The sequence below is a fragment of the Melospiza georgiana genome, chromosome 4 (assembly GCF_028018845.1).
Source record: "Melospiza georgiana isolate bMelGeo1 chromosome 4, bMelGeo1.pri, whole genome shotgun sequence".
NCBI classification, from domain to species: Eukaryota; Metazoa; Chordata; class Aves; order Passeriformes; family Passerellidae; genus Melospiza; species Melospiza georgiana.
This window is the reverse complement of record NC_080433.1, coordinates 34,234,620-34,254,920: the sequence shown is the minus strand read 5'-3', so window position 1 is coordinate 34,254,920 and position 20,301 is coordinate 34,234,620. Positions and strand designations below refer to the sequence as shown.

The 20,301-nt window shown below is 46.3% G+C and overlaps 6 protein-coding genes across 6 annotated transcripts; 3 read left to right on the top strand and 3 right to left on the bottom strand.

Moving 5' to 3' along the window:
* The first annotated feature begins 8,769 nt into the window (after positions 1–8,769).
* LOC131083086 (histone H4) lies at positions 8,770–9,081 on the top strand. The gene has a single exon (XM_058023402.1). The coding sequence runs from the start codon at positions 8,770–8,772 to the stop codon at positions 9,079–9,081; it is 312 nt and encodes a 103-aa protein (XP_057879385.1).
* A 1,000-nt stretch (positions 9,082–10,081) lies between these two features.
* Positions 10,082–10,492, bottom strand: LOC131083068 (histone H3). Its single transcript, XM_058023379.1, has one exon. It carries the CDS (start codon positions 10,490–10,492, stop codon positions 10,082–10,084), a length of 411 nt encoding a protein of 136 aa, XP_057879362.1.
* A 961-nt stretch (positions 10,493–11,453) lies between these two features.
* Positions 11,454–11,864, top strand: LOC131083066 (histone H3). The gene has a single exon (XM_058023377.1). The coding sequence runs from the start codon at positions 11,454–11,456 to the stop codon at positions 11,862–11,864; it is 411 nt and encodes a 136-aa protein (XP_057879360.1).
* A 1,010-nt stretch (positions 11,865–12,874) lies between these two features.
* LOC131083085 (histone H4) lies at positions 12,875–13,186 on the bottom strand. Its single transcript, XM_058023401.1, has one exon. The coding sequence runs from the start codon at positions 13,184–13,186 to the stop codon at positions 12,875–12,877; it is 312 nt and encodes a 103-aa protein (XP_057879384.1).
* Positions 13,187–18,575: 5,389 nt separating this feature from the next.
* LOC131083069 (histone H2A.J) lies at positions 18,576–19,321 on the bottom strand. The gene has a single exon (XM_058023380.1). It carries the CDS (start codon positions 19,270–19,272, stop codon positions 18,883–18,885), a length of 390 nt encoding a protein of 129 aa, XP_057879363.1. The 5' UTR covers positions 19,273–19,321; the 3' UTR covers positions 18,576–18,882.
* A 269-nt stretch (positions 19,322–19,590) lies between these two features.
* On the top strand, positions 19,591–20,062 carry LOC131083080 (histone H2B 1/2/3/4/6). The gene has a single exon (XM_058023395.1). The coding sequence runs from the start codon at positions 19,596–19,598 to the stop codon at positions 19,974–19,976; it is 381 nt and encodes a 126-aa protein (XP_057879378.1). The 5' UTR covers positions 19,591–19,595; the 3' UTR covers positions 19,977–20,062.
* Positions 20,063–20,301: the final 239 nt, after the last annotated feature.

Sequence of the window (20,301 nt, the reverse complement as noted above, 5' to 3'; positions counted from 1 at the left end):
TTTTGGTTTTGTTTGGTTTATTTCTTATTTCCTCTCTCCCTCTCCCCCCCACCCCCGCTGATGTTTTAAAAATAATTAGGAAAATGTATTTTAACAGTTTTCAAATAAGATACGGGTAGGTTGTATTGCAGTGGGAAGTGTTTGTTTTTTTTTTTTTTTTTTCTGTCATGTTCCTCACTAGACACTCGTTAAGCTCAGCATTGTAATCCATAAAGTTCACGATTTTCTAGCCATGTTTCCTCCTTGAGACAGCTCATGTAATGAGCTGGCTTTCCTTATACAGAGATTTTTAAATATCGTGACATTCTCTATGCCACCAACAGGATTTTCATGATGGGTTTAAGTGTATTTTTGTTAGTAGAGGAGATTTGATGAGTTCTGTATGCTAACTCCTCTTTTTCTTCAGCTAAATTATGCCTGGAATGTTTTAATGCAATTGCTGCATATCTGAGTTTCTCCTGGCCAGTCATTCACAACTAATGGAGAAGGGCAATATGTTTTTCTACCTCGGGTAACTGCTTGTTATAAATGCACACATTTTCTGTCTGCATACCACAGTTAAATGAAAGACCATTTCAATATATAAAAGGTTTTTATATATTGAAATAGAAGGGAGAAATGTATTATATTACTTCTTTGAGTATGGGACAAATGAGGGTTGAAAGTGGTGTTTTTTTTAAAAGCACAATATTTTATTTCATTGCAGATGTGGAATTTCCCTTCCCAAATACAGTTTTGTCTATCCAGCCAGCCTAAATTCTCAAAAAGGAGGAAGGCCTTAGATTTAAGAACAGTGCATCACTGATGCTTTTGATCATGAAGTAAACATTTCGTATCATATGACCTTAATTTACTTCTGAACTTTAGGTCCACACAAAATATATCCTTATGCTGTAAAGTACTAACCATAACATAGGTAGGGCAATCTCTCTGATTGCTTGCTCCCATGTAAATGTTATTTAACTTGTAATTATCCAATAGCTTCTTGTTTTTCCATAGAACAGGGAGAGATAATGTGCAAGACAATATTAAAAAACCAAAAACAATCCCAAAGAAAAACAAAACAAAAAACTCAAAATGAAACTATGCTCAGTTGCAGAAACATTCAAAAGGATGCTAAGAATCAAATTTTAGAAACATGATGTTATAAAAGAACATTTACTTTTTGGCTTTGACTTAGTAAACATAGAGTACCAGAAAAAGTCCTTGGATATTAATTTCCTTCCAAAAATCTTATTCACATTGTTTTGGTCTTGTTTTTTGGTTTGGTTTCGAGGTTTTTTATTTGGGTTTTTTAGTTTGTTTTATAAAAAGACTGTCTATGCTTGATTTTAGTCTGGAGATCTGATTGAGGACAGGATAGAAATACTGTTCCAACTCCCTTGGTAGTAAGCAGTCTTCCAAAGTCTTAGAGGATGACCTGATTTTAATTTTGTTTGTTTGTTTCATGAGAATTTTACTTCAGGCTAGAAATTTTATTGATAATGTAGGCAAGCTAGAGTGTTTACCTAGACCAAACGTGAAGGGAATTAATTAATTACCTCATACCAATGCTATCCCCACGATGCTCTAGGCTCTTCCTTGCAAAACTTAAATGAACATTTGCATCACATAGTCTATGCAATGGTTAAGCTTTTATAATTCTTTTATTAAATTGCTCTCAAATTCCTTCACTCAAATTTTTAGTTTCTTTAGTATCTTTCTGCAATACCAACATAAAATACAGTTGGAGCATCTTGCAAATCTGGTGTTATTCTATGTAAATAATTGGAATAATACCATTAGTAATTTACTTTTCTCAAACACTTAAGCCCAGACCTGCTTAGACACCAAAAGTACTTTTTAAAGAATAAGTTACTGTTTATTTCTCTAAAATGCATAGTACAAGATCAGTCTAGACTTTGGAAAACATGTAAGAAATTCGCTTTTCTCCATCCACACATTTTGGAAGCCATTGATGCTGACGCTCAGGACGTCTGTGTGGAGGTGGAAGCCAACAGCAGATTCTACAGCTGTAGATTTGCAATGGCAGCAAACTGCGTCTGCAGGTCACAGAAATGCTTTGAGTCTGTTATGTTTGTGTGAATATAATGTAATATAATATAATGTAATATAATATAATGTAATATAATATAATGTAATATAATACGATATAATATAATACGATATAATATAATACGATATAATATAATACGATATAATATAATACGATATAATATAATATAATATAATATAATATAATATAATATAATATAATATAATATAATATAATATAATATAATATAATATAATATAATATAATATAATATAATATAATATAATATATATATGTAATATAGATATCAGATGTAATATATCTGATACCAACAGGACAGCGGATTGCCGTGAGCCCGCCCCTTGTGTGCTTTCCCTTCGCCTCTGTGACACCCCTGTCGTTCCCGTGGCACAGCTCAGGGAAGGGGAGGCTCCATCGCTCTGGAGCGCTGCCCCTGGGCCGTATCCCGGCTCGGCTCGGCCCGGCCCGGCCCGGCTCGGCGGGGAGCGGGGGCCGCAGGCACCGCCCGCCTGGGCTGCAGCAATTTCCAGCCAATCCTGACCGGGCGGCAGCTTCCCTCCCTCCCTGCTCCTCCTCCTCCTCCCTCCCCCATCCCTTCCCCTGCCTTCCCTGCGCTGCCCTCCCTGCCCCCGAGTCCTTTTCCTTTCCCTAATCCGCAGCCGGTGAGGATGGATCCGCTGGAGGACCCCGCGATGAGTGACGAGCATCGCGCCCTGCCTGCTGTAAAACCAGCCCGTGTTTTGAATGCTTCTCGTATTCCTTTTCTCAGCTGCTAATCTGTGGTTTTTGACTGCTGTTTTGTAATACCGCGGCTGCTGCCCGGCCTAAGGGGGGAAAAACCTCAACAGCCAAACAAAACCAAACAAATAAAACCCTAAACAACCCACTACAAAACCAAAACAACCCAAGGAGCAGTTGGGATGTTCCAGCTTGCTCTGTTAGAAAATATTATTTTGGTTCTGCAGGCTTCAAAGCTGAGAGATCAATGCTCCATCCTACATGATAAAATACTTCTGTCAGGAGCTCCTGGTCATTGCATCCTTCCCCTCTCCTTGCCCATTCCGTCCTGGAACACTCAATGCATGGCTGCAGGTACAGAAACAACCCTGCCACAGTGACAGGGCTGATGCAAACAAACCTTTTTTCCTCTCCAGGAGGCACCTCTGTATCACATCTTGGAGGGGTTTGATTGTTTCAGGCCTCTGCACTCTGCATACAAATGATGCCTCTTTTCTCTTCTCAAATAGAAAACAAGTCCTCTTCCTGTAGAAGTTACAGGTGTTTCCTGTCATGGGATTCCTTTATGGCCTTCACAAGTATTTTCTGAGGGAATCATGAGAATACTGGCACAAACCAGGGTGCTAGCAACATGGAAGCCCAGGGAAAACACAAAAAAGTAGTTAAGAACTCAAATAGGAGCTTTTTTGAGGGTGAGTTTTTTGTTTGTTAGTTTGGTTTTATGTTTTGGCCGGGGTTGGGAGGGAGGAATGGGTAGAATCATTTTTTTGTTTGGGACTGGCGTTTTTTGGGGAGAGGATTTGGTTTTGGTTTCTTACCTTACAAAAAAACCAAACTTGATCCTAAGGACATGCATGTAGTGAAATGGATCTGTTTATGAACTATTTACCACCAGTGTTAGGGCTTGTGCAAGCAGCTGTGTAGTCCAGAATTGATTTCTGTGAGGAGAGAGATGGCACCAATTTCTTTCCACACATCATCTTTCTCTCTTCTCTCTGATTTGAAAAAAAGCCTATAGAGTAAGGATCTATTTACTTTTAAAAACTGCCTAGGAAATTTAGACAGCATTTCTGATGTCAATAACTCTTTGGTTGTAACTAATTTTGTTATTAGATTAGACTTCATAAGTTTGATATATTTAACCCCTGACCTGCTAGGTAGTAAAGGTAAGCAAGAACATCTTCAGTCAGTGGTCTTTGTTCTGAAGGTGTCCTAGTATGCTTAGTAGAAAAGCCATTTTAACCATTAAATCAGCTTTATCACTTTTCTCAGAAATTTCTTTACCTCTTGCAATAGTTTATTTATTTAGAGGCCAGAAATGTGTACACTGCTGGGTGGAACTATTGCTACAATGGCAACAAGATACAAAATCCTGTTTTATTCTCTTTTCCTTTTCTGGTGTTTCTAGACATTCAAGTAAATTTCATTGTAGTGGTTCTGAGCATTGAACACATTTGTTTAATTTATTTATGGTTTTCAAATGTGGGAAGATTTTTTTTATTAGGTGCAGTAAAGGTGGAAAATGGTTGGTGAGACAGTTCTGAAGAGCGAGTTGGGAATCAGGCACAAGGGGAAGGACAGGCAGTGAAATTGCAAACTATAGTTGGAAAAAAGTAAATAAGTGAAAATTTAACTTTAAAGAGTCTGGTAGTAATTTAGGCACACTGAGGTGTGGAGGGTGCGATTCTCCTTTATTGTGTGCGGATAACCACAGGGGCTGCACAGGGATTGCCAGCTTGGAGTCTCCATGTCAGTAGGGTGCACAAAGCCTTAATTTTGCTTGTGCTGCAGCTTTCAAAAATATTTTATTTTCCTCTCAGTGGAATTAGACAAGTTCTGTAATACCTAGTTGTGTTGATCATCACTCTCGGCAAAAATCCATCTCTATTTTTAGCTGGGCTTGTACATTTCATATGAGAGTGCTCTGGGATGCTCATCTCCCTAGGAAGATGATGCAAAAAAGATTATTCCTTTTCCCTCACAAATGTTTCATCTAAATAAAGTAGCACTATCATAAGCTTTTGCTTTAGGAGATGAACCAAATCGGTATCTCTGATTTCAGTATTTCCATCAGGATACTTTTAGCTGATTTAAAAAACATACCCATAGAGAGTTTATAAGTTAATATTAATTCTCCTAAGGATGTAAAAATACATGTGCTGGCAGATCCACTGAGAGATCAGTGACTCCTTCAGCTCATCTAACAGCTTTCCTGAAAAGAAAAGCAGATCATTTAAGAGAAAACAAATTTGAAAATCACATTGTTTCAAAAGCCTCCTCAAGGGGATGGTTTTCTTTTGGGATGGACTGGAGTGTTGGGAGGAAAGTCAGGATGAGAGATTGAAAGCAGATGCAGAGGGGAAGAGAAGTGCTGAATTGCTGGCACTCCTAGAGTGAGCAAAGAAGTGGAGTCACTCTCTCGGTCATTCCTGCCATCCCCAACCTGTCCTGCAACACTGGCCATTAAACATGAGACTGGCCATAAAATAAAAGATGTCATATAGGAAATGAAGTGTTATTTCAGGATTCGGTGAATTCAGATTGCTTAGAACTCCTTTTTACTTTTTCATAACATTGAAATGTTTGCGTTCCTGTGAAAAGGTTGTTTGCTCCTCCTTTTGAGTTAAATTTGTCTATCTTCAGAAGTGTCCTAATACTTCAATACTTCACTACTTCACACACTTTATACCCACAGATGCTGGCAAGAAATTTAGAAAAGTAACACCCAAATAAAGTATGTTAAAATAAAAACAAGAAAATTAAGCTACATAGTGTGAGAAAAGATAAATTTGGGTAAGCATTACATGGACAACCTTGAAATATAGAGTATTTCCCTGAATAACCCAAGCACACTGTAATGCATGAATGTATTCTATGTACTTTTATATTGCTGTCGTATCTGCAAGGATTCTATGTAAAATTTGCCATAATAAAAATTTACTCTAAATAATCTGTGGAGTTTATTCTTTTGAAGCTAAAGTATTGCTTAGGAACAAATTACACTGATACCTGTTGCAGTTCTTCATCTGAGTTTGTCTTAAGAATACTTAGAAAGTGAAGGACTCCGGATAATGATAAAAACTTGATTATTTAAGGTGGTCTACTACAGAGAAGATCAAGAAAATATGACTTCAAAGTAAGCAAAGGCTAAATTTGATGGAAAAAATATTAACTGCACAATAAGCACCACACGAAGAGATCTCGGGAACTAAAAAGCATCAAGAAATGGATTCTAAAAGAGATTGCAACTTTTTGACAAAATGCCAATTAACACTGGACAAGGGAGGTGAACCAGGCATTTTGCAAGGCAGAATAACTATGCTCATTAAGCCACATAAATAAAATTAAATTTTTTAATTCAATAATTTGCAAGAATATCAGCACCTATACATTTGAAATGAAATTAAAGAAAAGCTACAGAGTAGATGTACCAAAAAAAAAAAAACTGATTAAAGACTAAATGTGCTACATGAAAAGGGAAAAGTAATTCTTAAAGGAGTCCTGAAGAGACCAAAATAGGTCATCTGAATATAAATAAATAGAGAAAGGCACACTCACCACTGCCAAGGAAAAGGTATGTGATATCAAATACTGAGAGCAGTAATAGACAGGGAAGAATATGTTTTATAGTTATACAGAAGTTTTACTGACTTCTATCTATGTTGTAACCCATAAATGCAGTGACAGCAGGGGAAAGACTGCGTATAAATATCTGGGTTTTTTTTCCTTGAGTAAGTGTAATGATAAATACTGTGCAAAGACAGTGATTCTAAATCTGTTGGTTTTGGCTGGGTTGGAGTTATTTTCCTCACAGTGGTTTGCATGGGGCTATGTTTAGCATTTGTGCAGAGCACCAGGTTGATAATATAGTGATGTTTCTGTTGTTGCTGAGCAGGGCTCACACAGAGCCAAGGCCTTTTGTGCTTTTTGTGATGCTACAACGGGTGAGGAAGTTGGGTATGCCTGGGAGATTGTAACAAGACCAGGACAGGTGGCCCCAGCTGCCCAAAGGGCTATTCCAGACCTTGTCACCTGATGCTCAGAATATAAAGCTGGGAGGAGGAAGGAGGAAGGGCAAGGCATTTGAAGTGATGGCATTTATCTTCCCAAATACGCATTTCAGTGATCAGAGCTCTCCCAGAGATGGCTGAACACCTGCCTGCCCATGGGAAGTGGTCAATTCATTCTTTGGTTTGGTTTTCTTGTGTGTGAGTGCAGCTTTTGCTTTCCCTTTTAAACTGTCATCTCAACCCATGAGTTTTCTTGCTTTTACCCTTTTCATTCTCTCCTCAGTCCCACTGGTGGAGAAATGAGCAAATGCCTGCATGGCTCTTGGTTGCTTCCACAACAACTGGAAGAGTTTCATCTGTCCTACAACCATCATCAATGTGGAAATTCAAAGATAAATATGTGCTTGCTATACCTGTAGAACAAATACTTTCGTATTAATAGGTATAAAGAGATGTAAACACTGCCTGGCTATCTGCAAATGAAAATACGTATCAGGGTGGTGGCCAAACATAACCTGTATTAAATAACATGCATACAAAAGATCTACAGAGAGAGAAAAGTAAATTTAAAAGTCCCCATTATCATCTCCCCTGAGAATGAGAACTTCTCAGAAAAGGTAGTGAAAAAAGACAAAACAAAACAGCGATGGCTCAAATGTAAAAATGTGAATGTGCAAAAGTACCAAGCAAAACCTTTTCACATTCAAGAAGCATTGTATAGTAATAGGCATCCATTGGAAACAGGGAAAAGAAGGGGAGGATCAAACAAATTGAGAAATAGCTCACCGGCAAAAAACCCCAAACCTGTGCACTGCACACAGGCAAAATTAACCAGAGGATAACGCCTGCCAAGACAGATGGTATATAGCCACTGCATGGGATAGCATTTATTTGACAACCCTTCCAGAACAAAGTAAAAATACTGCAAATATATAGTCATAGTAAATTTAAATAATAACTCGGAAAAAGTAAAAGTAGTATATATATTCATAGTAAATGTAAATAATAACTCGGAAAAAGTAAAAGTAGTTGTGTACATGCAAAGCTTGAAGCCTTTTAGGAGTCATTTCAGCAGAATTGACTCATGCAGCCAACAGACAACCCAGCAAAAAATAACACCTCCAGACCACTTTTGTGTTCAAAAAGTAATAAATTGAGAAGAAGGAAATTTAAAAAAGTAATGCTTTATTATGTTTCAATAAAGAATAGGACCATGACAATTATCCATCACATACAACATCTTTAAAAGCACAGACATAATGCAGATTGTTTAATGGGTACAACAGTAAGAGATACAAATCAGTTCTTTCATTAGGTCACCAGTCCCATAAACACAGCAAAGCCAAGTGATTATTAAGTCAGAGATGTGGGACAGACAAGGCTTCCCTACAAGGACAAAAAAAAAAAAAAAAAAAAAAAAAAGTCCCACTCAAAGGGGAAAAGAAATAAAAATCGCAAAACATTACAGCACATTACCCGCCTTTCTCAGCCTTCGGCAGAAAAGGTTTCATTTACGGTAGAACCGGGACCGCAGCGCCCACTCTGTCCCCTGCCGGGCCGGGCCCTTTGTCGGGCAGAGCTCGCTGGTAGCGGCGCAGCGCGGGCGGGACGCGGCTCCGCCGCCATTGGCCGGGCTGTGCCGCAGCCCCGCGGCCGGCGGGGCCCCGCTCCGTGCGGGCACCGAGAGCCCTCGGGCGGGGCCGGGCAGGCGGGCGGAGCGCGGCGGGCACGGGGAGAGCCCGGCCGGATCCGCTCCGGGCCCGCCGGGTTCGGGCTCCGGGGGCGGGGCCGGGCCCGAGCCGGGAGCAGTAGCGGCAAAGGCCCGGCCCGCGGGGGGAGGGGCGCGCACAGAGCCCGCCCCGGCCCGGCCACGGCGCAGTCCTCAACCAGGTCGGACCGCCGCCCATATAGACCCGCGCGGGGGCCTTGCCCGCTCACTGCTCTCGTTGTTCCGAGTGCGTAACCATGTCTGGCCGGGGCAAGGGCGGCAAGGGGCTCGGCAAGGGCGGCGCCAAGCGCCACCGCAAGGTGCTGCGCGACAACATCCAGGGCATCACCAAGCCGGCCATCCGCCGCCTGGCTCGGCGCGGCGGCGTCAAGCGCATCTCGGGGCTCATCTACGAGGAGACGCGCGGCGTGCTCAAGGTCTTCCTGGAGAACGTCATCCGCGACGCCGTCACCTACACGGAGCACGCCAAGAGGAAGACGGTCACGGCCATGGACGTGGTCTACGCTCTCAAGCGCCAGGGTCGCACTCTCTACGGCTTTGGCGGCTAAACTCGTTTTCTGCAATAGTCCAGCGCTTCTATAACACAAAGGCTCTTTTCAGAGCCACCCACAAATCTCAAAAAAAGAGCTTCAAATCGCTTTTTTAATAGTGTTTCTTTTTGGGGTTAGAGGGAAAAGGAAAACAGGAGCTTGTTTTTCTCGGCTTCCCGAATACTCAAAATTGCTTAGCCGTCTTTTTGGGGTTTGGGGAGCAAAGTCTCATACTTGAGTAGGCACGAATATCCTGATCTTTACTCGGGGAACGAAACGAGGGTAATGGCTGTAGTGCTTGACTGGGGGCTCTCATAACTGTAGGAAAATACTTTCTGCAACTTACGTTCTTTTATTTCCCCCATTCTCTTACACGCCGACCGCCACCCGCTCATCCCACTCCTCTTTCCAAAAGGCAAGGGAAGCGACACAGCCGCAAAAAAATAAACTCGGGGGTAGGTCGGGGCGAGACACTGTTCCCACAGCCTCTGGCGCGGCACCGCTTTTACCGCCACAGCCTGCAAGGGGAAGGGAGGGAGCTCCTGAAATGGCGGCGCTCTTCTCTCTGCCATTCGGTGGGCGGGACGGAGCGGGAAGAAACAGCCACGACCACCCCTTAGCGCCCTGCGCACCACAGACGGGGCTGCGAGCCCCGTGATCATAAAATGCCCCGTCAGCCGCCCCCACCCCCGCTCCTGAGGCTGCCCCTTCTCTGGCACCGCTCCCGCCTGCACCAGCACAGCACCGCCCCTCACCCCCTCTCAGCCCCGGCGCCTTTACACAATGGTGAACCTCACAATGACCCAAACACACGGGGCACAACGGGAGGGCACGGCTGGACACTGCGGAACGCTCCCACTCCCCCAGTTATCCCTGAATCGGCACTACACGCCGAGCAATGAAAGTGCTTGGCACGGGCTGCCCCTGCCTGCACCGCAACAGAGACAACAGCTCTCTCCAGTGGCCGTGTGGTGGCTCTTAAAAGAGCCTTTCGGTTTGAAGGAGAAGGGCAGGGAGCTCAGGCGCGCTCTCCGCGGATGCGGCGGGCCAGCTGGATGTCCTTGGGCATGATGGTGACGCGCTTGGCGTGGATGGCGCACAGGTTGGTGTCCTCGAAGAGCCCCACCAGGTAGGCCTCGCTGGCCTCCTGCAGCGCCATGACGGCCGAGCTCTGGAAGCGCAGGTCGGTCTTGAAGTCCTGCGCGATCTCGCGCACCAGGCGCTGGAAGGGCAGCTTGCGGATCAGCAGCTCCGTAGACTTCTGGTAGCGCCGGATCTCGCGCAGCGCCACCGTGCCGGGCCGGTAGCGGTGCGGCTTCTTGACGCCGCCCGTGGCCGGCGCGCTCTTGCGGGCAGCCTTGGTGGCCAGCTGCTTGCGGGGCGCCTTGCCGCCCGTCGACTTCCGCGCCGTCTGCTTCGTGCGCGCCATCGCTGCCTCACTCACGGACGGTGGGAAACAGTACCGAATCTCTCCCTGCTTCCCTATTTATACAGCTCGGCGGCCCCGCCTCCCCGCCTTGATTGGTCAGATAGCGGAGAATTTAATTGGGTTACAACTGAAGCCGCTCCGAGCCTCGGAGGTTACCATCAAATCTTGTGTTGTTTCCTTTTTCTTAGAAAAGCATCAGCATCTCTCGATGTTATACTTGCATTATGTCTATTTCTAATATTTATTTTTCCCAAAGTTTTATTCCGAATAGTACTTGCGGCTTTGCATTTTAAAAAATGTAGCTATTTGTAAAGCTTTACATGAAGAGAACTACAATCCCCCAAAACCACACACCAAATAAAACAAACTTATAAGCAAGTAAACATAACAGAAAAAAACTCCCAAAACAAAAATTAAAAAAAACCCAAGTAACAAACAAATAAGCAAAAAAGAATCAGAACAAAAATTTAAAAACCCACTAGGAAAGTATTAGGTTAAGAATGCATGCAAAGCACCTGATTCCTTTGTTACTACTTGCAAAGAAATATAGGATGACAAAATATAAGTAACCAGTTTAAATAGAGAATAAAATATGAGTAAGGAAACCTGATTACAAACAAGTTATTGGATATTCTTGGAAAATAGGTCTTTTATCTTTACCCACTTGTAGTGGCGGAGTAATTTAGTTAATTAAAGGAAGTGGTTAAAAAGCAGCCATGCCGGCTCGGAAGAAAGGGAAGACTAAGGAAAAAGGCTGTTTTGGGTTAGGTATTTAAGAGCAATGCTCAGGACAGGAAGGGGTTAACGCGGGATTTTCAAACCTTCCCCCTGAGCGCGGCTGTTTCCATCGCCCAATCAACAGGCAGCGCTCGGATATAAAACCGAGCTGGGAGCGGTACTTGGGGTCATTGTTGGAGTCCCTGCTGGTTTTGTCGCAGAGCGTAGGGTGAGTGAGGCAGCGATGGCGCGCACGAAGCAGACGGCGCGGAAGTCGACGGGCGGCAAGGCGCCCCGCAAGCAGCTGGCCACCAAGGCTGCCCGCAAGAGCGCGCCGGCCACGGGCGGCGTCAAGAAGCCGCACCGCTACCGGCCCGGCACGGTGGCGCTGCGCGAGATCCGGCGCTACCAGAAGTCCACGGAGCTGCTGATCCGCAAGCTGCCCTTCCAGCGCCTGGTGCGCGAGATCGCGCAGGACTTCAAGACCGACCTGCGCTTCCAGAGCTCGGCCGTCATGGCGCTGCAGGAGGCCAGCGAGGCCTACCTGGTGGGGCTCTTCGAGGACACCAACCTGTGCGCCATCCACGCCAAGCGCGTCACCATCATGCCCAAGGACATCCAGCTGGCCCGCCGCATCCGCGGAGAGCGCGCCTGAGCTCCCTGCCCTTCTCCTTCAAACCGAAAGGCTCTTTTAAGAGCCACCACACGGCCACTGGAGAGAGCTGTTTTCTCTGTGTTGCGGTGCAGGCAGGGGCAGCCCGTGCCAAGCACTTTCATTGCTCGGCGTGTAGTGCCGATTCAGGGATAACTGGGGGAGTGGGAGCGTTCTGCAGTGTCCAGCCGTGCCCTCCCGTTGTGCCCCGTGTGTTTGGGTCATTGTGAGGTTCACCATTGTGTAAAGGCGCCGGGGCTGAGAGGGGGTGAGGGGCGGTGCTGTGCTGGTGCAGGCGGGAGCGGTGCCAGAGAAGGGGCAGCCTCAGGAGCGGGGGTGGGGGCGGCTGACGGGGCTTTTTAAGATCACGGGGCTCGCAGCCCCGTCTGTGGTGCGCAAGGCGCTAAGGGGTGGTCGTGGCTGTTTCTTCTTCCCGCTCCGTCCCGCCCACCGAATGGCAGAGAGAAGAGCGCCGCCATTTCAGGAGCTCCCTCCCTTCCCCTTGCAGGCTGTGGCGGTAAAAGCGGTGCCGCGCCAGCGGCTGTGGGAACAGTGTCTCGCCCCGACCTACCCCCGAGTTTATTTTTTCGCGGCTGTGTGTGTCGCTTCCCTTGCCCTTTGGAAAGAAGGAGTGGGTTGAGCGGGTGGCGGTCGGCGTGTAAGAGAATGGGGGAAATAAAAGAACGTAAGTTGCAGAAAGTATTTTCCTACAGCTATGAGAGCCCCCAGTCAAGCACTACAGCCATTACCCTCGTTTCGTCCCCGAATAAAGATCAGGATATTCGTGCCTACTCAAGTATGAGACTTTGCTCCCCAGACCCCAAAAAGACGGCTAAGCAATTTTGAGTATTCGGGGAAACCGAGAAAAACAAACTCCTATTTTCCTTTTCCCTCTAACCCCAAAAAGAAACACTACTAAATAAGCGATTTAAAGCTCTTTTTTTGAGATTTGTGGGTGGCTCTTAAAAGAGCCTTTGTATTGTAGAAGCGCTAAGCTATTGCAGGAAGGGAGTTTAGCCGCCGAAGCCGTAGAGAGTGCGACCCTGGCGCTTGAGGGCGTAGACCACGTCCATGGCCGTGACCGTCTTCCTCTTGGCGTGCTCCGTGTAGGTGACGGCGTCGCGGATGACGTTCTCCAGGAAGACCTTGAGCACGCCGCGCGTCTCCTCGTAGATGAGCCCCGAGATGCGCTTGACGCCGCCGCGCCGAGCCAGGCGGCGGATGGCCGGCTTGGTGATGCCCTGGATGTTGTCGCGCAGCACCTTGCGGTGGCGCTTGGCGCCGCCCTTGCCGAGCCCCTTGCCGCCCTTGCCCCGGCCAGACATGGTTACGCACTCGGAACAACGAGAGCAGTGAGCGGGCAAGGCCCCCGCGCGGGTCTATATGGGCGGCGGTCCGACCTGGTTGAGGACTGCAGAGGGAGGCGGGGTCTGCTGCCCAGTCTCCGCCCCGCGCCCCTCTTCTCCCCTCGCCCGGCTCGGGCTCCGCTCGTGCCCGCCGCGAGACGCGGCCGCGGCGCTTTGTGTGCCGTGTTCCTCGGCCGCGCGCGGCTCCGCCTCTCCTGAGCGGGCCCGGCCTCGTCCAGCGCTTCCAGCGGCTCGGGAATCACGGAATATTCTGAGAAGGGAAGGGACGGGACCCACAAGGATCATCCAGCCCGACTCTTAAGTGGCTGGCTCATCCACAGATTGAACGTACACTATTGCCCTGTTAGCACGGGGCTCTAACGAGCCGAATCAAAGTCGAGCCTCACTTCATTGTCTCTGCCCGCCGGCAGGCCCCGCGTCCCTCTGCCGCTCTCCCGTCCCGCCCCGCTGTCCCCTGCGCTGCTGGCACTTCCCCGGCACCTCTGGTAGCCCTCAGCAGCAGGAGCGGGGGCTGCCACCCCCGGCCCGAGTTTCGGGCTGCGGCGCCCCTTCCCCGTCCCTCCCCGCGGGTCTGCGGCAAAATCCGACCAATGCGGGGCCTCGCCCGGCGCTCCCGCCTCCCCGCGCCGCCCCTCCGCCTCTCGCTCGCGGGGAGCCCCACGGAGCCGCCTTTCCCTTTGTTCGGGTCCGCCATGGCGGCTTCACGGTCGTTCTGTCTCCCCGGCCGCTCCCACAGCCGCCCCCTGCTCCGTGCGGGGCTGGGCCGGAGCCGGGAGCGAGCCCTGACGGGCCGCGGGAGGAAGGGCCAGCCAGGGGCTGCAGCGGGAGCGTTCGGAGCAGGGTTTCCCCAGAGGCAGCTCGGAGGGGCTGTTTGAGGCAGGGACCGTCCCTCCTGCCCGGCCCAGCCCCGCATTGCTGGCCGCAGCTCCGCGCCCGCTCCCGGCAGCCGCGGGCCTCGGGAAGCAGCATCCGCTGCGGGGCACCGAGACCCCGCAAGAGAAAGAAAGCATTGCGGACATCACAGACAACTGTCTGTATGACATCTGAAGGATGAGCACTAGCCAAACAATTTTTATTCCAATGAGGAATCCAGATTTTTTTCCCATGTGTTTCACCCTTTTGCGGAAAACACGTCATGCATGCTGCTGACTGGACGTTGGACTGTATTTGTGAAGTGAATGAATAAATACTGAGAGAGCTATGAGACTGTATTTCTAAATTAAATCTTAAGATTTAAAATATTACAGTCATGAGACTGTATTTCTTAATTATATCTTTTACGATTTTAAATATTACTCACACAGAACTGATATGCCTAAGGTGCTTGCCAATTCTTACATTTTTAGTATTTTATAGCCTTTAAATGTGCCTACTACTATAAAATTTTTCATATCCTTTAAAAATGGTGCAGTCATTTATTTATGTATATTCCTTAATATAATGTAGAGAACCTCAGCAACATCTCCAAAATTTTTCTGGGGATAAAATATTCCCTAAATTCAGGGGGAAAATGCAACTGAGATAATCATGCTTTCAGTTGCAGGTGACAAAAAGGTGCAAATATTTTTATAAATATTACTGTGAATTCCTTCTTTCAAATTTAAAGAATTGCTACAGTATTAGGAGGAAAATACATCTTTAATTTAGATTAGGTTTGCTTTTCTGACTGAATAGAATGAAGTTAGACCCTTTATAGACTAACTGGGAGATTTGTCAGTAGTGGCCCTGCCGGGCTGGTGCCCAACATTCCTGTTTGGCTCCACAAATTCTGCTTTGTTCTTCATATCTGAAAATCTGTGTATAGCTATGTTTCCTGAGGCAGTCAGAAACAGCTTTCTGATTACTTAAGAAACCCAAAAGAAATTATGCAAAATCTTTTGGTATGTCAAAATAATAATTTATTCCTAAGGCTTCCTAAATGCAGAGCGAGGATCCTAGCATAACTTTTCCTTCCAGCAGCATAACCACTGCAAGGCTTGGAAAATCCCCTTTGATTTCTGCCAGAGATGGGTGATGGAGAGGCTGAGACCAGCAGCCCAAAGTAAATAAAACAGCTGCAAAGCCCTTTCCTCAGTAAGTGTAGCCCATTAGGTACAATTTAACATCATCCCTTCTGGAAGGGATGCCTTGCCTGTGTGTTGCTGCAAGTGCACACAGACGTTTCACAGGTGTGTCTGTTAGGGATATATTCAGTTCTTTTATGGATCACAGCATTTTCGTAGGCAAAAAATAATTTTAAAAGAGAAAAAAGAAATTTTTGCTGCTCAATAGAATCCCTAATAAAGTTATTTCTACTGTTTATTGGAGATAATTTTTTAAATCAAAATTTAGTGTCCAATCCGCATGTTTTAGATACTTTATTTTCCTCATGAATTTGGGCACACGGCACCAGGGGTTAAATGAGAAAGGAAACCTTTGCGAAACTCAGCTTGGTTAAAAAAAATTAAAAATCTGTAGCTTTTCAAGTGTTCATTAATTAGGACAGTTGCCCTAGCTCCTCATTAAAATATAATGAGGAAATTGCATTTGTTTATTACAATAAGGCAACAACTCACCATGACTGCACAAGAGGCTACGTAATTAGTTAAAAAAGTCATTGCATCAGTGGATTATAACCAACTTCAAAGCTGCTCATAATTTTCTTGAGAGCCTAAATGGCAATTTAAATCCATATCAGTATCTGCTGCAACTGCCATAATAGGTGCAATAATATGCACACTAAAGTGATGTAAGAGCTGCTTAATAGGTGCGTTTTTCCTAGAATTGCAAGCAATATAGATGAAAAGGGCTAGAAAATCTCTACAAATATTTAACCATGCAGTTTTCAGTCTTTTGATACAGACTGACATCACTGAGTTACCCCCAAGCATAACAGTGAGCCGCAGCATTTAAGTAACCTTGGTTGCAGATTCAGATTTTTCATTTTTGTCACAGATTCTTTAGAATGTGAAGGTGCATTGCAACCCAGTGACACAGCTAAGGCACCATGTGATATGGATTTCCTCTTTTCTACTGCTTATTGCATATCCAAATGAAATGAATTAATTTATTTAAGCTTGCTTAGCTGCATTCCTTCATCCACTGGAATTTACCTGAAAGCTGTATTTAACACCAGGAGATTTTCCAGCTCTGCTACCATTTAATTCATCTCATTTTACTGGATTTTTACATTGCCTGAAAGCTGTCTTTAACATCAGGAGATTTCCCAGCTCTCCTACCATCCAGCTCATCTCATTTACTGGATTTTTACACTGGAGACCTCATCACTGGTGAAGGCACTGCTGGCAAAGACAAACCCGGGGAGTGTTCAGGGGTGGATCTGAGCATCACAGAGGATGAAAGTCCAGGTACTGAAGTAAATGAGTGTAAATAAGTGTTTGGAATGAAATTCTGAAGCATATAATGAATTCTTGGTCAGATGGCAGGAAGAATTTGGAGGGATGCACTGGGCTTAGCTCCACACTCAAAGGATGGGGCCCTCTCTTGTGCTGCCAGCTCTGACCTCCACATACAGGAGGTTGTCCACAGAGAAAGCCAGCTCATATCTCTACCCCACAGCCTTTTTTTTTTTCCCCCTGTAATCCCAGTGCTTTGACTTAGAGATACACACTTGTGGCCCAAAAGCCCATCCTAACAAGGGCTGCAACAAAAGCAGCCTGGACTGAAGGTGGAGGTGATTCTCCTGTTCCACTCAGCTCTCCTGAGCCCCCAGCTGGAGTGCTGCACCAGCTCTGGGATCCTCTGGCAGAGGAAAGACAGGAATCTGTCACAGCATGTCCAGAGAGGGCCACAGAAATTATCAGAGGGCTAAATCATGTCACCCATGAAGAGAGGCCGAGAGAGCTGTGCTTGTTTGGCCAGGGAAAAGCAGGTTCTGAGGAAATCCTACACCAGTCTTTCAATACAGAAAAGCTTCTTTTCAGGCCTGTAGGGACCGGAGGAAGGACAATGATTTTAAACTGAAAGAGACCACATTTAGAGTGCACATATGTAAGGACTTTTTTGCAAGGAGGCTTGTGTGACACTGGACAAGGCTGTCCAGAGAAAATGGGGATGATGCCCCATCCCTAGAGGATGCCATCCCCAGAGCCAGCCAGGATGGGGCTTTGAATAGCCTGGGCTGGTGAAAGGTGACCCTGCCCACAAGCAGGGTTTGGGTGAGATAACCTTTAATGGTCCCTTCCAACCCAAACCATTCTGGGATTGAAATTTTCTGACAAACATGTGTGCAGAAATCTCCTCTGGAAACTAAGTGTAGAATGCTCATGTGTGTTAAAATGAAATTTTAATTACCATTGCAGTTTTTAAAGAAGAGAAGTGTAAGGGCCAGGAGATATTAAGCTGTAGTAAATAAAACAGCATAATAAAACTACTACAACCCTAAACGTGTCCACTTAAAACCAAAACCTTTTACCACAGATACCATCTGTGGATACCAGATTAGTCTGGTGCTCCAGCAGCTCTCTTCTTTATGTTTCTCTCCACGAAGGATCCCTGATGCCCTGCTTTGGCCATGGCACAATGCTGCCTAAAAATCCTCTCAGCTGCAGCTTGAGGAGGCACAGTGGGAGAATTGCCTTCCCCCAAGCCCAGGGCACTCCTCCTCCTCTCCAGGGGATGGGAAGGGCAGAGGTGCAGCAAAGATGAGAGCAATCACCTCAGTGCAGTGTGCTACATACAGATGGGGCTGCTGGGAATGTCCTGGCAAGAGGAATCAGCCAGTTTTCCTCACAATTTATAAAAATGAATATGAAAAGATTTAAGGTTGTGCTCAGGGGCGATATTTGTGCCAACAATATAGAAAAGTGTTTTGCCCACTGTTAATTGATGCAACAAGAGTAGCAGCAATGAACAGTGAATTTATGAGTAGAAAGTTTGAAAATGCCTCTTAAAATGGGAGCATAATACCACTAGAAGACTCTCCTGAATGGAAGTGTTACACTGTTTCTTTAGATTGCACATCTGATTAAGTAGAGATGTAGATCAAATGCCATCTTTGCTAAGGCATTCCTCATTTTATATTACATATATTTAACATATATGTCACAATATATTACTTATATTTAACATATAGGGAACATGTATTTACATATAATAAACATACATGTAATATATTTATATATAGAAAATACATATATTTAACATATAGGGAACTTGGCATCTTGAAAAGAACAAAGGCCTTCAACAGGAATAAAGAAAGCCTTTTTTCACGGTTAGATGTATCTACATCTGGGCTTTAGGGTAGTTTATTTACCTTCATGCTGCACAGATTTTGCCACTCCCACCCGTGCTGTAGCCACCGTCCTGCGTTCTACACCCTAAGTAAGCTGTGGAACCATGAAAGGTGAGCGGAACAATTAAGTTCTTTACTGAATGTAACAATGAGCAAATGAAACAATTACAAAAATATTAACATCGATTTAGAAACATGGTTTGGACAGCACATGTATCAAGTCTTCAGTATAAACTAAGTTTTAAAAAACCGAAACACAAGTTCGTTTGAGGTTAATTTGTACTAATAAAGACTCAGTACCAGAGCACCTTTCTAAAGAGAGCAACACAACTCTTTTTCTGAGTACGTGGGTGGCTCTGAAAAGAGCCTTTTGTTTAAAATGTTATGTCGTGCAAAGTCTGAGCGGCTTTGCTCGCCAAATTTACTTGCTCTTGGCTTTATGGCTCTCAGTCTTCTTGGGCAGCAGCACGGCCTGGATGTTGGGCAGCACGCCGCCCTGCGCGATCGTCACCTTGCCCAGCAGCTTGTTGAGCTCCTCGTCGTTGCGGATGGCGAGCTGCAGGTGGCGCGGGATGATGCGCGTCTTCTTGTTGTCGCGGGCCGCGTTGCCCGCCAGCTCCAGGATCTCGGCCGTCAGGTACTCCAGCACGGCCGCCATGTAGACGGGAGCTCCAGCGCCTACCCGCTCCGCGTAGTTACCTTTCCGGAGAAGCCGATGGACACGGCCCACGGGGAACTGCAACCCGGCCCGCGACGAGCGCGACTTGGCCTTGGCTCGGACCTTGCCTCCCTGTTTGCCGCGGCCGGACATGGCGGCTGGACGCGCTGACGAGCGAGGTTGGACACGGAGCAAACCGGGACAATCCTCCTGACGCAACCGCCGAGGCCCTTTTATCCCCTCCCTGGGCGGGACGCGACCGCGGCCATTGGCTGGAGCCGGGCTCTGCCGAAAGAACCAATCAGCGGACGGATCCTACTGAGACCAATCGGCTGCAGGGACACGCGCTGCACGGCAAGGGCCAATCGAATTTCGCGGTGCTGATACCGGTAATTTGCATACACGTCTGTATAAATAACGGGCGCCGCGGCCATTTTGTATGCTGAGCTTCCTCTGGGTAGAGCAGCGCTGCCAAAATGCCCGAGCCGGCCAAGTCCGCCCCCGCGCCCAAGAAGGGCTCCAAGAAGGCCGTGACCAAGACGCAGAAGAAGGGCGACAAGAAGCGCAAGAAGAGCCGCAAGGAGAGCTACTCCATCTACGTGTACAAGGTGCTGAAGCAGGTGCACCCCGACACGGGCATCTCGTCCAAGGCCATGGGCATCATGAACTCCTTCGTCAACGACATCTTCGAGCGCATCGCGGGCGAGGCCTCGCGCCTGGCGCACTACAACAAGCGCTCCACCATCACCTCGCGGGAGATCCAGACGGCCGTGCGCCTGCTGCTGCCCGGCGAGCTGGCCAAGCACGCCGTGTCCGAGGGCACCAAGGCCGTCACCAAGTACACCAGCTCCAAGTAGGGCGCCTCGGACCGTCAATTTTAACCCAAAGGCTCTTTTAAGAGCCACCCACGTACTCCATAAAAGAGCTTTAACACACTAGTGCCTCGGTCTTACTGGGTATTGAAATCTTAATTAAAAAAAAAAAAAAAAAGGTAGATAGAATTTTAAGCAAATGTTTAGTCAGCTACTTATTCTTGAAATATTAATTACGGAGTCCTTGAATATTTTTTCAAATTTGAGGTAATTTACTCTTCTTAAATGTAAACGTTTAAACAGTTTTTCAATAAATGGAAACAGTATTTTTTTACAGTAAGGACAAGAGACAATACTTTATAATTTGTTG

What these genes read in the sequence shown, in the direction of transcription:
- LOC131083086 (XM_058023402.1), top strand. Translation starts at nt 8,770, where the DNA reads ATGTCTGGCCGGGGCAAGGGCGGCAAGGGGCTCGGCAAGGGCGGCGCC.
- LOC131083068 (XM_058023379.1), bottom strand. Translation starts at nt 10,492, where the DNA reads ATGGCGCGCACGAAGCAGACGGCGCGGAAGTCGACGGGCGGCAAGGCG.
- LOC131083066 (XM_058023377.1), top strand. Translation starts at nt 11,454, where the DNA reads ATGGCGCGCACGAAGCAGACGGCGCGGAAGTCGACGGGCGGCAAGGCG.
- LOC131083085 (XM_058023401.1), bottom strand. Translation starts at nt 13,186, where the DNA reads ATGTCTGGCCGGGGCAAGGGCGGCAAGGGGCTCGGCAAGGGCGGCGCC.
- LOC131083069 (XM_058023380.1), bottom strand. Translation starts at nt 19,272, where the DNA reads ATGTCCGGCCGCGGCAAACAGGGAGGCAAGGTCCGAGCCAAGGCCAAG.
- LOC131083080 (XM_058023395.1), top strand. Translation starts at nt 19,596, where the DNA reads ATGCCCGAGCCGGCCAAGTCCGCCCCCGCGCCCAAGAAGGGCTCCAAG.